The sequence below is a fragment of the Aethalodelphis obliquidens genome, unplaced genomic scaffold, assembly GCF_003676395.1.
Source record: "Aethalodelphis obliquidens isolate GAN/ISIS:26980383/991018 unplaced genomic scaffold, ASM367639v1 scaffold89, whole genome shotgun sequence".
Taxonomy (NCBI): Eukaryota; Metazoa; Chordata; class Mammalia; order Artiodactyla; family Delphinidae; genus Aethalodelphis; species Aethalodelphis obliquidens.
The window spans coordinates 587028-601677 of record NW_020838033.1 but is presented as its reverse complement, the minus strand read 5'-3'; the positions used below and the strand labels follow the sequence as shown (position 1 = coordinate 601677).

Sequence of the window (14650 nt, the reverse complement as noted above, 5' to 3'; positions counted from 1 at the left end):
CACGTGTGGCTGTGAGGGAGCCCCGCCATCTGGCAGAAGAGGCTGGCTTCTGCTGTGTGATGACCTGCTTTTTTACAAACGAGGCAACCTACCTCAGTGGAAGCAGTGGACACCCCCATTTTGTTGGGCGTCACCGGCAGGAGGCCTCAAGGGTGGCCCCCTGCTGGCCTTGCCACCCTGCCAAGAGGTGGGAGGGGGTCGCCTAGAGGACCAGGACAGCTGGGCTGTTTGTACTCTGACTTGCAGGGGGCGGTGCCCTCTATATTTATATAAATATACCTCTATATTATCATCTGCACACTTAATTAAATGAACAGGCAGCAGGCCCTGTGTGAGGCCATTGATTGATATCAAACAACACTGTAGCCATCATCCCAGTGTCACTTGTCACACCCCGTCTTGGTAGGAGCATCTGGTTTGGAGTTAGGAGTGAAGAGGCCTGTGCTTGCTCCGGCCTTTTGTCTCCTCCCCCACCTCTGACTTCCACCCACCCCTCCTTCCCACCCTCCCCGGCCGGCTGCTTCAGAGCCAGTGAAAGGTGAGCTGGAGACCCAGGTACGAGGCCCAGATGCATCTCTCGGTCTCTGTGTGACTTGGGGCAGTTTTCTTAACTTCTCCAAACCTCAGGCGCTTTCTCTAAGATGGTGCTTGCTGCACCTCCTTCCCACCTGGAGAGGAGGTGAGCTAGTGTTAATGCAGCAGCTGTGTGATGCCTGCCACGCCCCCAGGGAACGATAGCTGGTATTACTAGGATTAATGGAGGGCTCGGTCTCCTTCCCTGCCCTTGTTCCCATCTCTGTGGCCTCTGCCCTCACCCTTCAGGTTCATTCTGGCTCCAGGGCCTGTGGTTGAATTCTGGAAGGCCATACTGTTCCCTCTCTTCTCCTCCCCCACCCCATGTCTCATTTCCCCCACTGTTGGGTTTGCACCCCTCCTTTTCTTCCTCCTCTTTCAACATTGCTGCTGTTTGAAAGCCCGGCGCCTGTAACCAGCGCCCGTCCCCTGCCTCCCCCTCTCCCTGTAGGAAATCAGCAAACGGGAAGATGCGAGTGGACAGTTAAGCTGTATTCAGCTGCCTGTCGACTCCCAGGGGGTAGGTATGCGATCATGAGTCGGCATGCCCCCCGTGCCCCGTGCCCCCATTCTGCCTCCGTGTCTGTGCTTGTGTTCACGCTCAGCTGCTGTGCAACCTGTGGTGGCCATGGTGGTCCTTGGTGTCGTGAGGTTTGCTTTGATTTTAAGTCCCTTCCCCCTTGAGGACATTTGAGGGGAGGGCCTCCTTGCCTCTGCCCTGTTCACCCGCAAAGGGCGCCAATCCGTCCCACCAGACCAGTGGATGGGCCGGAGAAGGAAGGGACTTAGAATCCTCTGTGTGCACGTGTGTGGTACACCGCATGTGTGTACCTCCACTGTGGCCTCCGAGGAGTCTGGGTCGTCGGGCCTCAGCGAAGTCGGGATCTGTGGCCGCAGACCGTGTGCTCCCCCATCTCTCTCCTCTCCTCCTCGCCTTGAGCCTCTGGTGGAGACCCCACAAGCTGTCTCAGCTCAGAACAAGGCTTTGGAGGACGTGGGGGTGGGTGTGCCTCTTGCCAGAAGGTACCAGAATTTAAAATCTACTTCTGTGTCTCTGGCCCCTTGACCACCCAGAAGGTCCAGCAGGTACTCGGGGGCGTGCTCCTCCCCTGGCCCCCACACTGAGCCTGTGCCCTGCCGTGTCCTGCACTGGCACCAGAATTCGGGCAAAGCCAGGGTTGCCATGGGACCCCATGGCGCTGCACATCCCAAGCAGCCCCCTGGAGATCCCACTTGATAATTAAAGGCCTCGTTAGGGATGTAAACTGAGTTAATGAAAATGATCCCCTGAGATGCCAATTACGCAATATTTATGTCCTTATCAAAAGTAGCAATCAAGTATTTCTTAATAACTTCTTAAGGAGAAGTGTGTAATTACTGGGGAGCCTACTGACCTGCTAAGGAGGAAGAAAAAACTGTCCCAGAGCCAGGGAGAGAGGTAAAAACGGGGCCAGGGGAGAAGGTGGGGGCTTGGGGAAGATGGAGGGAAGAAGCAGAGGGACTGAAGTCGCGTCCTTGGGCTGAGCTGCTCTGTCTGGGGTCCTTCAGTTTTCCTCTGGGGCCTTGGGTCTGAGGCTCAGGGGAGGGCAGCCATGGAGGCAAGGCAGAGGGCACAAGTGGCCTTTGGAAATGAGGCTCTAGTGACTACTTCACCCAGCTCCCTCTGGCCTGTGCCACCCGCCTGCCAGGCTATCCCCTCTCCCCTCAGCCATTCTTGAAGCCAGTCCCAGCCATGATGGTGGTGCTGTGGGTTCTGGGGATAGCCGTGGGCTTCTCTGAGGTATCACAGGCCCTTGAGAGCCCTGGGCCCCGAGCCTGGGTGGTCTGGCCTGAGCCAGTGCATGCCTCGTGCCGTAGTTGCTGGATCCTTGTGGCCTATATGTGGTGTGTGCGTGTGAAGACAGGGAGACCTCGGTCCACCCTACCAACCCCTGCCCGGCCAGGTTCCTAATGGCCCGCTGCTCTCCCACCCTAGGGAGACACCACCAAGTCCGAGTCAGAGCCCGATTTCTTCTCGCCCAGCCTGGATGGCGATGGGGACAGGAAGAAGCGCTTGGCCTGTGAGTATCTCTCTGCGGGGGCAGCCCCTGGCTCTAGGCCAGCCTTGAGTGGACTCAGGGTCTCTCCGTCTCTCCCCCTGCAGTGGTGTCTCTGGGAGAGCACCCGGAGCTGCGGAGGAGCCTGTTGCCCCCGCTCATCATCCACACGGCCGCCACACCCATGTCGCTGCCCAAGAGCTCCAGCACTGGCCTGGCCGAGGTTGTGGGTCCTGCGTCCCGCCGCGCCAGCAGCAGTGGGTCGGCCGAACCGGGGGCACCCCACGAGACGAAGTCGCCGGTAGGGGGTGCCTGTGGGGGCCCGACAGTGGGAGATGTACAGACATCAGAAGGGAAGAGAGGTGGAATGGGCAGGCCTGGGGAGACAGCCCCCGAGCCACGGCATAGACAAGGCCCAGGGGGCGTCAGCGGGCTGGTGATGCAGGCAGGCACAGGAGCCTTGGCCCTGGGGGCAAAAGAGCAGAGTTCTGATTCTATTTCTTCTGTTCCCCGAGTGTCCTTGGAGGAGACTCATTTCCCTCTGTAAAGCGGGAGGGAATGCCTCATCTTAATAATAGCAAACCCCATCCAGTTACTGATTCTGTGCCAGGCGCTGTTCTAGACATTGCGTATAAGTGTTCTTAATGCACGAGGTCCTCACAGCAACCATCTGGTAGGTACCAATATCATCCCCATTTTTCAGACGGGGACCTGAGTCTCAGATTGCCAAAGTGATCTGTGGGAAGCTCCACAGTGAGCAGGCGACAGAGCCAGCACTTTAATCCAGGAGGTTGGTGTCAGGGCCCACGCTCTCACTGTGATTTGATACTGCCACTCACCTAAATGAGGAACAGGTGCTAGGGTCATATCGCTTTTACAGATGAGGAACTGAGGCACGCAGAGGGTTAGTGACTTGCCCAAGGTCGCGCAGATGGTGTGAGTCCAGGCATCCAGGTCCAGGGCTCCTGCTCATACCTCTGTCCCTGATGTGAGGCCAGAGAGGCTCATGGGAGCCGGGATGCATGTGAAGGGGCGTGGGGCCGTGAGGCCCTGGCTGAGACCGCTCTCTCCTCCGTGTGGCCCCCAGCCGAGCGCCCGCAGCTCCCCGCACAGTCCCTGGAGCGCAGCGAGCCGCTGGACTAGCAGGCGCTCCAGCCGGAACAGCCTGGGCCGCGCCCCCAGCCTGAAGCGGAGGAGCCCGAGTGGGGAGCGGAGGTCCCTGTTGTCGGGCGACGGCCAGGAGAGCCAGGATGAGCAGGAGAGCTCGGAAGAGGAGCGCGCCAGCCCAGCGGGCAGCGACCGCCGCCGCAGGGGCTCCCTGGAGCGGGAAGCTAAGAGCTCCTTTGACCTGCCGGACACACTGCAGGTGCCCGGGCTGCACCGCACAGCCAGTGGCCGCAGCTCAGCCTCTGAGCACCAGGATTGCAACGGCAAGTCAGCTCCAGGACGCCTGACCCGGGCCCTGCGGCCCGACGATCCCCCACTGGATGGGGACGATGGCGATGACGAGGGCAACTTGGTGAGGCCCCTGTGGGCACAGTGACCTCTCACCCCTGACCTTGAGTGAGGGGAGCTGTGCCTGACCTGGTGCAGGACTGGACGACCCCCTCCCAGTTGTATGGCATTCAGGGAGTTACCAGCACGCCCAAAGGATCTCGAGGGCTATCATCCCTGAAGCCAGGCTTCAAAGAGCCCCTTTCTCCCTCTGCCCGTCCCACCAAGCCCCAGATCCTTGTCACGCCTGGGTCTGCAGCTCTGCATCCTTGGTGGATAAGAATGGCTTCGGGCAGATGCGTATGAATCTTTCATGGCCCTCCCACTGTGACTCAGAAAGACCCATCACTCATCTCTCCAAACTGATACCCTCCTCTGTCCCCCTCTCTCACCTCTACCTCATCACAAGCCTTGATCTCACACCCACTTTTACCCATTCACCCTTTTCCCAACCCCCCCCCCACCGTTAACCCTGGGGATGGGCCTCAGGGAACTGGGACCCCAGGGTTAGCATGTGAGAAAGGTCCAGTGTCTCCTCATGCCAGGTGTGTCTTCGAACAGGCAGCTGTGATGGGGACAGTGTCTGATAATTGATGTGGCTTCCAAGCCCGCCGGGGAGGGAAGGAGGGAATGCAGGCAGGGGGCTGGGCTGGAGGCAGAGACGGGAAGAGAGGAGAGCCCGGGGGAAGCGAGGGGTTGGGGAGATGAAGGAAGTGAGGTATGCTCAGGGGCTGAGGGGGGCTTTGGGGAGATGCTGCGGTGGTTTTAAGAATACAGGAAGAGAAGCCAGGCATAGGGCTGGGCCAGAGTGGAGAGGGTAGACCAGGCGTGAGGGCCACGGGGCCGCTGAGGAACCAGGGATCAGGAACTTGGAGGCATGGCCCTGCTCACATCCCGGCCCATCCTTCTACAGAGCAAAGGGGAAAGGATGAGAGCATGGGTCCGGGCCCGGCTCCCTGCCTGCTGCCTGGAGCGAGACTCCTGGTCTGCCTACATCTTCCCTCCTCAGTCAAGGTCAGCAAGAGGGTCCCTGGCCTGCACCCCAACCTCTCCTTCTCGTGGGAAATTCTCCTGCAGCTCCGTCCCAGGGATGCTAGAAGTGTCCCCTGACGTGGGGGAGGATGAGAGCGGGGCCTGGGGATGGGAGGGCCCAGGATGGGGAGGGGAAGTGCCCCTTACTGCTGTCCCCCCCTCCTGCTCCCCCCGACTCAGCCTTTGCCTCTGTCCCGGAGCAGGTTCCGCCTCCTGTGTCACCGAATCATCACCCACAAGATGTTCGACCATGTGGTCCTCGTCATCATCTTCCTCAACTGCATCACCATCGCCATGGAGCGCCCCAAGATCGACCCCCACAGTGCTGTGAGTCACTGGGGCTGACACAGCGGCTTCTGAGCGTCTGCGTGGCGCCCAGCCCTCCCGGATTAGCGGGTTAGCACGCACGCAGCGAGCCAGGCGGGCAGGGAGGCCCGGAGAGACACAGAGGCAGGGAGCCAGGAATCTCTCTGACTCTGACCCGTGCAACTGATGCCCCAGGATGCCTCCTGTGTCCCCTGCCGGCCTCCGTTTCCCTTCTGTGACACAGCAGCCAGCTGGGGGAGTGGGCCTTTCTCCTCGCCTGGGGAAAAGTGAGCTTCGTGGCACCCAGCTGTTTGCAGATGGCCTGCTCTCATGCGCCGGGGGCTTGTGAGGCCTGTATGTGAGTCAGTGAGTGTCATGGTGAGGCCAACAGTGAGACTGGCCCTGGCCGGGCTGAGTGGCAGAGGGTCTCCAGGACCTGGTGACTGACGGGGAGGCATCCTGCCCAACCTGCCCCATTGGCGGTGCCACGTCGGGGAGGGAAGCTGCCCTTTGCTCCTCAGGGTACTGCCAGGTCACAGGCAAGTAGGGTTTCAGGGGCATTTGGAGGACCGCTGGTCACTTCTGCTTGGCTGTGAACCTGCCAGTCCTCCTCGGAAGGAGAGGAGAGGCCATGGGCCGGCGCGTCTGGACATACTCCCCTGGGCCTGACCTCTTCAGGATGGGCCCAGCCGGTCCTGGGAGCTGTCTCTCCCCAGCCTGGCATCGCAGCCTGTCGCCCCACAGCGATCCAGGTCCTAGAAGGGTGGGGGGCTCTGCTGCCCCTCCTGGCATCTTTCACCACTAGCTTGGAGGTGGTCTCCGCCCCTCCTTGCTGCCTCGCATACCATTATTCAGTTTTCGACATTTCTGGGGCTTCTGTTTTCCATTAGGGTGGGCTCCAGCCAGGCCAGTGTGGGGGGCGGGTGGTGGTGGTGGTGAAGGGAGCCTGGGGAGTGGAGGGCCAGCCTGGGAATAGGTGAGAGAGCACAGCACCGGGGACCCCCACCTCTGGAGCAAACGTGGCTGGTCACACTGGCCCCCTCATCTGCCTCCTGCCCAGGGCCCTGCCTCAGAGCTCACTGTGGCCACGTCTCTCCCCCACCTTCCCACTCAGCCCCTCCATCTCTAGCTCTGTCACGTGCGTGCTTCTCCCTCTCCCCTTTCGCTGCTTCTCACTCCCTCTGACACTCACACTTTGCCTGCCGCCGCCTCTCCAGCTCTCTACACCCCTCTCTTGGCCACCCAACGATGGAATCAGCCCACAGATATCAGGGGATTGGGTCGCCTTCTTTCCTGCCCTGCTTCACCCTATGCCTGGCATAAATATGGTGCCTGGGGACGCACAGCCTGTACTCAGGCCCCCAGCTTGCCCTGCGGCTCCATTTCTGGGGCACAGCAGGAAAGCGAGTGCGTGGAGCAGAGGAGAGTAGGATGGGGCGTCAAGAGATCAAGCTAAATCCTGCTCCAGTTTTAAGAAAGGAATTGATGAATAGGGCCTGCGATACGGGGCTCAGATGACAGCACTGCGGTGGGAAGCACTTTCCCCTCAAGGCCGCTCCGGGAGGTAGTGGGGGGGGCAGTTCTGTTCAGGGGCAAGATTGGGACTGTGGCCAGAGCTGCAAGTGAGTCGGGGCTTGACACCTTCTCCGTGTGTGTGTGTGTGTGTGTGTGTGTGTGTGTGTGTGTGAGTGTGTGGGTGGGGGGGGGGGGGGGGGGGAGCAGGAAGGGGTTTGTCTGCTTTGCGGGGGAGAGTGGGGGGGTTCGTTCTGAGTCAGACATTGGAGGCAGCTCCTGGCTTCCGTGTGCAGAGCAGACATGGCCCGAGGAGGGGGTCCCAGTGGCGACACCTGCCCGCTCTCTCTTACAGGAACGCATCTTCCTGACCCTCTCCAATTACATCTTCACCGCAGTCTTTCTGGCTGAGATGACAGTGAAGGTGACGTGGGGTCGGCGTTGGTTTGGAGCCATCTGGCGCTCGGTGGGGGTGGAGAGCCTGGGTCACAAATGGAGGGCAGGGCTGGGGACTGACTGCAGGGAGGCGGCGGTGCTGGTGACGCACGGGCGTCCTCAGGTGGTGGCGCTGGGCTGGTGCTTCGGGGAGCAGGCCTACCTGCGCAGCAGCTGGAACGTTCTGGATGGCCTGTTGGTGCTCATCTCCATCATCGACATCCTGGTGTCCATGGTCTCCGACAGCGGCACCAAGATCCTCGGCATGCTGAGGGTGCTGCGGCTGCTGCGAACCCTGCGCCCGCTCAGGTGCCCTGGGCAGGCACACCCCGACGGCCAGCGCCCCACCTGCCCCTGCTTCCTGCCTGCGACCCCACAGGGAGCCCTGTCCCCCACTCCAGACACCGCTTCTCACTGGGTTTAACTGCGGCCCCAGCAGTCTCCCTCCACGAGCACTCCCCTCAGTGACCCCCGCCACGTGACACACTCCTTCAGGGCACAGTACAAGTGGCCATAGGCAGGACCCTCACATCCTTCAGCTGCAGCTCTCCCTCGGGTGGTACCCTCAGGGGTGACACTTGGCCTTCCCCGTGAAGTGACAGACTTTGTTTCCTGCTTTCCCCCTCTTCCCCCCCCCAATCCCAGGGACTACCCGCCAGGTCCAGGTAACACTTGTAGCAGGGGATCTCACCAATAAGGCAGTCACCCCGACCCCCGCCCAGAGTCGGGAATTTCCGTGGGTGGGAACGTGAGCGGGGTGGATACTGACTGACCAGCGAGGGTTTTCCTGGCTGTGATGACCCACCTCCCCACCCCTTCCGTCCCTGCCTGCCCTCTACGTGCTCCGCACAAGTTTGTCTCCCCATCCCCACAACACACTGCACCCCTGGGTTGAATCAGCACCCCAGCCCCATCAGGTAATCCTTTGACATCCTGGCAGTGGAGGTGGAGGTCTGGGGGGGGGTTGGGGGGTGTCTGCACTGTAAGCCCAGAGTGTCAACCTCTTCCCTCCACTAGAGCCCAGGATGGGGACAAGTGAGCCAAGATGGGAGGGAGTGGCAAGCAGGGCAAGGGGCAAGGGAGCGTCTGAGCCGGGAACCCCTCTTACCCCCCTCCCTCCCTCCCCAGGGTAATCAGTCGGGCACAGGGGCTGAAGCTGGTGGTGGAAACGCTGATGTCCTCGCTGAAGCCCATTGGCAACATTGTGGTCATCTGTTGCGCCTTCTTCATCATTTTTGGCATCCTGGGGGTGCAGGTTTGTGGGGGTCTGGGGCCAGCTGTCAGCAGAAACCCGAGGAGTAGCCTTCCTCTTGGCCCCGGGGTGCTGCGGCTCCAGGTGCCGCCGCCACCTTTATCCCAGAGAAGAATAAATAGGGATGCTTCCCTCCTAGCCCGAGGCCTCAGGCCCCTTTGCCTCCTGGGCATTCTGGAGAAAACTGGGAACCTGGAAGAGGCCACAAAGGGGACAGGGCCTCGGGCTCTGGCCAGTGCCCACGCAGGCTGCCGCTCTGCCCTCTCACGCGCCACTCCAAGCGCAGACGCTGGCCTTGGCCCACAGTCTGCTCAGGGATCCCCTCCCTTCCTTCCCTGCTGGAGCGGGTGGGCTGCAGGCCAGGCCTGGGGATCCAGGGCCCAGGCAGCTGGGCCAGGTTAGCAGGGAGCTGGCAGGCAGGCGGGTGCAGACCCCAGACGAGGCAGGAAGTGGGGGCTGCTGGGGAAACTTGGCCTCTGTCCCAGGGAGGGAACTTGGCTTTGGAGGAAAAAGAAAGGGAGCTGCCTGCAGGATTCAGCCGGCGCCTCCGGGAGCCAGGGGAGCCCCTCCGTCCTGCTCTTCCGGAGCACCCGCCTCGCCCCAGGCTCCAGATGTTTCAGCTGCAGCGTAGATGGCTGCTGTCGGGCCAGAGGGAGCTCCTGGGTGGCCACCCCCACCCCTATCCCTTCCTTTGGCTCCTTGGGGTATCCACTCTGCCCTGGGGACGGGGTATTCTTGTGTTTCCTCGAATCCTCCGGCTCTAGAGACCAGTCTGGTGTACGTTTGCCAGGGCTGCGTGGTGCCTCTCTGCACACCCGGTGCCCCTTCCCCTTCCCTTACTTTTGGCCTACTTAGGCCCCCTGGTCCTCCTGTCCCTCAAATCCCTTCCCCGCAGTCATAGCCTTGTCTGTTCTGGAGTGAGGGTGAGCTTTCCAGTCGGAAAGACCTGAGCTCGGGCCCCCTTTCCACCACCTACTGGTTGTATGGCCTTAATGAGTGAATTTACTTCTCTGAGCCTCAGTTTTCCTCATCTGTTAAGTGGGGTCCATTAATCCAGATCCCTCGGCCCTCCCCTAGAGTGCCCGCCTCGCTGGGTTGGGGGTGGTCCTGAGAATTTGTACTTTGGAGCACATTCCCAGATGGTGCTCATGAGGCTGGTCCAGGGGCCCCACCTGGAGAATCGCGGGCCTCCCCCTTTGTAGAAAGTGAATGACCGTTCCCCTCCTTCCACCCTTTCCCAGTGCCCTCCCCAAGGACCTTTCCTTCCTCTCCAGGGCCTCTGCTCCAAGGAGCCCCGAGAAAGGGGTGCCTGCAGGGGAGGCTCCTGTCAGGGTTTCTCTGACCTGACTGAGCTCCTGGCCCTCACCCAGGGCGTGCCCAGAGCTCTTAAGCCCCAGGGCTGGTCTGGGCTTGCTGTGCTTACAGCTCACTTCTCTCTGTCTCCGGGTATGTGTGTGTTCAGCTCTTCAAAGGGAAGTTCTTCGTGTGCCAGGGCGAGGACACCAGGAACATCACTAACAAGTCAGACTGTGCTGAGGCCAGTTACCGGTGGGTCCGGCACAAGTACAACTTTGACAACCTCGGCCAGGTGAGCCCCAGGCTGGTGGAGGTGGGAGTGGTGGCAGGAGTCTGGGGAGGACACAATTCCATGCTTAGTGATGCATGCAGGGCACTGGCCCACCTCTGTCTCATCAGCTAGTGAATGGGTCCTAATGGGATCCCCTTGGAGGGGAGCAGTGAGGATACAGTGCGATGAGGTGTGTATTTGTTTAGCATGGTACAAGGTGCAGGCATATTGTCAAGATGATTCTATTTCTCACTCCACATTCACAGAAACAGAAATGTAGAAAATGAAACAGCTCACTCAGCGTTGCTGGTTTATTTCCCCGCCCCACCCTGGTTTTGGTTTCCGGATTTCCAGGACTCTGGGGTCCCTTGCTCTACCTGGCTGAGGTCGTCTCCCACGGCTCTTCCGGCTTCAGAGCAGCCAGGGAGACTTGGGAAAGAGAGCGCTCCCGGGGCCTGGAGCGCGACTCCGAAGGCCTAGGGTCCCCCGAGCTACTGCCAGGAGGTGCTTTGGGTGGAAGTGGTGGGTGGCTTGGTCATGCATCCTAGGTTTCAAGTGGTCCTTTCCTCCCCCCCCCACCCCCGCAGGCCCTAATGTCCCTGTTCGTGCTGGCCTCTAAGGACGGCTGGGTGGATATCATGTACGATGGGCTGGACGCTGTCGGTGTGGACCAGCAGGTAGGGCTGAGGTGGGCAGGATCCATCTTTGCGCTCAGGTCACTCACCGTGGGCCAACTCCAGGTGTGATGGGCGTAGGCTTGGACAGAAAGACAGCAAGGCAGGTTGGCAAAACGCCATCCAAGAGGCATCACCTCTGACAGCAGAGGCTGTTAACTGGTGGCCTGCGGGCAAATCCGTTCATGCTTTATTGGCTTGCAACATATTTAAAACTTTTTGAATTAGTGGTAAGCGGTTAGAAATTGACAAATTTGGGCTTCCCTGGTGGTGCAGTAGTTGAGAGTCCGCCTGCCGATACAGGGGATGCGGGTTCGTGCCCTGGTCCGGGAGGATCCCACATGCCGCGGAGCAGCTGGGCCCGTGAGCCATGGCCGCTGAGCCTACGCGTCAGAGCCTGTGCTCCGCAGCGGGAGAGGCCACAGCAGTGAGAGGCCCGCGTAATGCAAAAAAAAAAAAAAATTGACAAATTTTACATGAAAATCTGGATTTGGGCCTGCTCAGGAGAAGTCCAAAGATCTGGAAACACTGGGCTTGAATTCCTGAAGGGCAGGAGTCAGCTGAATCAAAGAAGCAGCTGCCCCTTTTGGATAGAACATCCACTCTCTATATTTAACCACAGTCCCCACCTTTCCCTACTGCCTAACACCAAACCCACATCATTCCTTTACATCACCTGCTGGGTCTGCGTAACTGAGTGCGCAGGCCCTGTGTTAAGGAACGCAGGCTGTAGGGCAGCACCTGTGACAGTTACCTTGCGCTAATGTCTCCACTTTGTCCTTCCTGCTCCCCACCAGCCCATCATGAACCACAACCCCTGGATGCTGCTGTACTTCATCTCGTTCCTGCTCATCGTGGCCTTCTTTGTCCTGAACATGTTCGTGGGCGTGGTGGTGGAGAACTTCCACAAGTGTCGGCAGCACCAGGAGGAGGAGGAGGCCCGGCGGCGGGAGGAGAAGCGTCTACGGAGATTGGAGAAAAAGAGAAGGAGTAAGGAGAAGCAGATGGCTGGTCGGTAGTCTTTCCACATCTCTCTGAGTCGTACTTGACCTTGGCCTTGCGACTGTAGGGGGCTGGGGGCTAGGGGCTGGGGCTGGGGCAGGGAGAAGATGCTCCCACCCCCTCCCCTCCCCCTTCCCCTTGAGAGCATGTCAGCCTCTAGAGCCTGCATGAAGCAGACCAGTTCAGCCCTGTGAGGGCAGGGGAGCTACCCCGCTGCGGGGCTCCCGGTCTCAGCATTGTGCTCCCCAGATGATGCCAGGTGGGAGCTGATGCACAGTCCCTCCCAGCTCGACTCTGAGAGGAGCCTCATGGGATGAAAATCCTGCCGCCTTGCCCCGTGCCAGTGCCCATTGACCCCGGGCTTGGCCCAAGTGCCGGCCTTGCCTGCCCCAGCGCTGGCGAGCAAGCATCTTCATCCTGTGGCGACCCAGTGTCTGTAGCTGCTGGGCAAGGCCTCAGCAGAACCTACAGATGGACCGTGGCGTGAGCAAACCCCAGACCCCTCCTTCCTCCCTATCTCCAGAAAAACTCCCTGGCTTCCCGACTGTCCTTTTTTTTGCCAAGCGGTACAAAAATACTCCCTCAGCTCAGGGAAGGTCTGAGGTCACAGGAACTTTAAGGTCATGACGCTCTGGACTTAGACCCTTCAGCCCCTCACCTTGGATCTCCAATATCTCTTGCCATTGGCTGGGTGAGGCCCCCACCCCCTCCCTCCTCACACTGTCATGCCAGTGGGCGGGCCGAGGCTAAGCGAAAGACACCCAGATTCCAGGGAGGACGCGAGGGGTGACAGGCGTGCGGGTCCTGTTGTCTCCCCGTGTGTCTGCAGATGTGTCTGCACTTGGCTCCCCTCCCCGTCTGCAGGACTCCTGCCTCTCTGTCTGGTACTCGACAATCTGTGGGACTCTCTCTCAGTCACTGCCCACGTCTCTCTAAGTGTCTTTATGTGTGGGTTTCTCAAGGCCTTTGTGTGTCTGCCTCTGTTTGGTCTGTGGGTTTCCCCTCCTCTCTCTACCCTTTCACAACCGTCTTTCTTATGCCGATAAGATCCCTGAGGTGCTCTGAGTTTTCCCTTTGGTTTGTTGAAATGTGAGTACTACCAAGAGGGTCGGGGGCTGCGGCGCCCCCCTCAGCCCCTGGCTCTATCTCCTGCCACCTGTGAAGGCACCTGGAGCGAGGGGAGGGCTGTAGGGGGGTGTGGGGGAGGTTGGGTGGGACAGAGCCCACGCTCCCTGTGAGAGGCGGGGCTGCTCCAGTGGGCGGGGCGGGGACACTGGCCTCTGGGCAGCAGATCTGGGCTAGGGGCCCCATCGTGGCTCCCTGTGGACCGCTGAGGCTGAGCAGGCGCACTGCCCCCGGCAGCCATGCTCCCACGCCGCCCCTCCTTGCAGTCTGCCCTCTCAGCAGGACAACTGCAGATGGAACTCTTTTGGCAGGAGGCACCCGTGGCCCTGCCTGACCAGCTGGCTCCCCTTCCGGGGTCTGCAGCCTTCTCAGGTGCTGCTGAGGCCGCAGCACGGGTAGGAGTGGACATCTGTTCTGAGGACAGGCTTCCTCCCCTCCCCATGCCTCCGACTCCCTGCCCCTGTGACCCTGATGAGCTGGCCGAACTGCTCAGCTTCCTCGAGTGCCCTGTGCCCGAGTCTGGGGCTGGCGCTCAGGACGAGCCGCCCTTGCTCAGCACGCCCTATTCACAGGAAGAGTGAGGGTCAGAGCCCAGGGGGAGCAAGCTGCTGAGGGGGCCCTGCCCAGCCCACCTGGTCCGGCCAGTGACCGATGTCGTGTTTCGTTCTTTTAGATCTAATGCTGGACGATGTAATTGCTTCCGGCAGCTCAGCCAGCGCGGCGCCAGGTACTGCGTCTGGGGTTGTGGGTTCCAGGGTGTGGCCCGGGCAGTCAGGCCCGCCTCATGCGTGCCGGCATCCTCTTTGCTCCCTCTCCATGGCTCACTGATTCTGTCCTCTCAGGGTGAGGGCTAAGGGTCCCTGGGGTGCCGGGCTCCATGGCATCCCGTAGGCCTGTGCTAGCTGGACAGGAGGTGAGGGCCTTAGCACACCCCTCCATCCAGCTTCTCTTGGTGGACGCTCCTTGTCTGGCCAGGCTTCCGAGGCCCGAGCTCCCAGCCCCCTGCCACCTCCTCCCAGGTCACACTGTTCGATTATCAGAGCGGCAATCTCTCCTGCCTCCTTATGTCTGAAGGGGATACTTTGATCCGAGCAAACAGGATAAGAGGAGCAGAGAAGGAGCGGATTTGTTTTAAAAATGTAACGATGAATAATTGAACAGACTCATTAATGGTCAAGTAATTGCAGTGGCCACGTCATCGCTACGAACAGCAGGAATTAGGAGTCAAAGGCCCGAGTTAGCCACATGCTTCTCCCCCAAAAGCCAAAGATTTGGGCGTGAGTTGGGTCATTCTCTTTGAGAGCCGTGTCCCTGGGAAGGCCTTCCTGGTTCTGCCTGTCCTCCCCTGGTCCTTTGGCCCCTGCTCTCCCAACACAGCCCCCAGACAGAGGTTCAGAGGTTTTGAGAATCTGTGACAGAGTTGTGGCGCCTCGTTACACCCTCTGATGTCTCCACCCAGCGGTTCCCAACCTGTTCATCCCCGTGGGCCCCCCTTGTCATCTCCCCCAACAGACCCCACATTTTAAAAGACTGTCATTGAAGTTGAGAGCACTTCAATTATGACTTTGTTTCACCGTTTTTATTAATCAACGGCACATCTAATTGCTAATCAGAGCTTCTGAGCTGCTGAAGCTTTCGCACT

General features: G+C 60.0%; 1 protein-coding gene across 2 annotated transcripts in view; it reads left to right on the top strand.

Moving 5' to 3' along the window:
• CACNA1G (calcium voltage-gated channel subunit alpha1 G) overlaps positions 1-14650 on the top strand; it is a 62931-nt gene that overhangs the window by 32884 nt on the left and 15397 nt on the right. For both annotated transcript variants that reach the window (XM_027094400.1, XM_027094399.1), the window contains exons 14-25: positions 2549-2633; positions 2717-2910; positions 3697-4128; positions 5017-5117; positions 5339-5462; positions 7309-7377; positions 7513-7697; positions 8517-8643; positions 10103-10228; positions 10795-10884; positions 11679-11871; positions 13682-13735. In XM_027094400.1, coding sequence (XP_026950201.1) covers positions 2549-2633; positions 2717-2910; positions 3697-4128; positions 5017-5117; positions 5339-5462; positions 7309-7377; positions 7513-7697; positions 8517-8643; positions 10103-10228; positions 10795-10884; positions 11679-11871; positions 13682-13735 — 1780 coding nt within the window. The remainder of the gene's footprint in view (positions 1-2548; positions 2634-2716; positions 2911-3696; positions 4129-5016; positions 5118-5338; positions 5463-7308; positions 7378-7512; positions 7698-8516; positions 8644-10102; positions 10229-10794; positions 10885-11678; positions 11872-13681; positions 13736-14650) is intronic.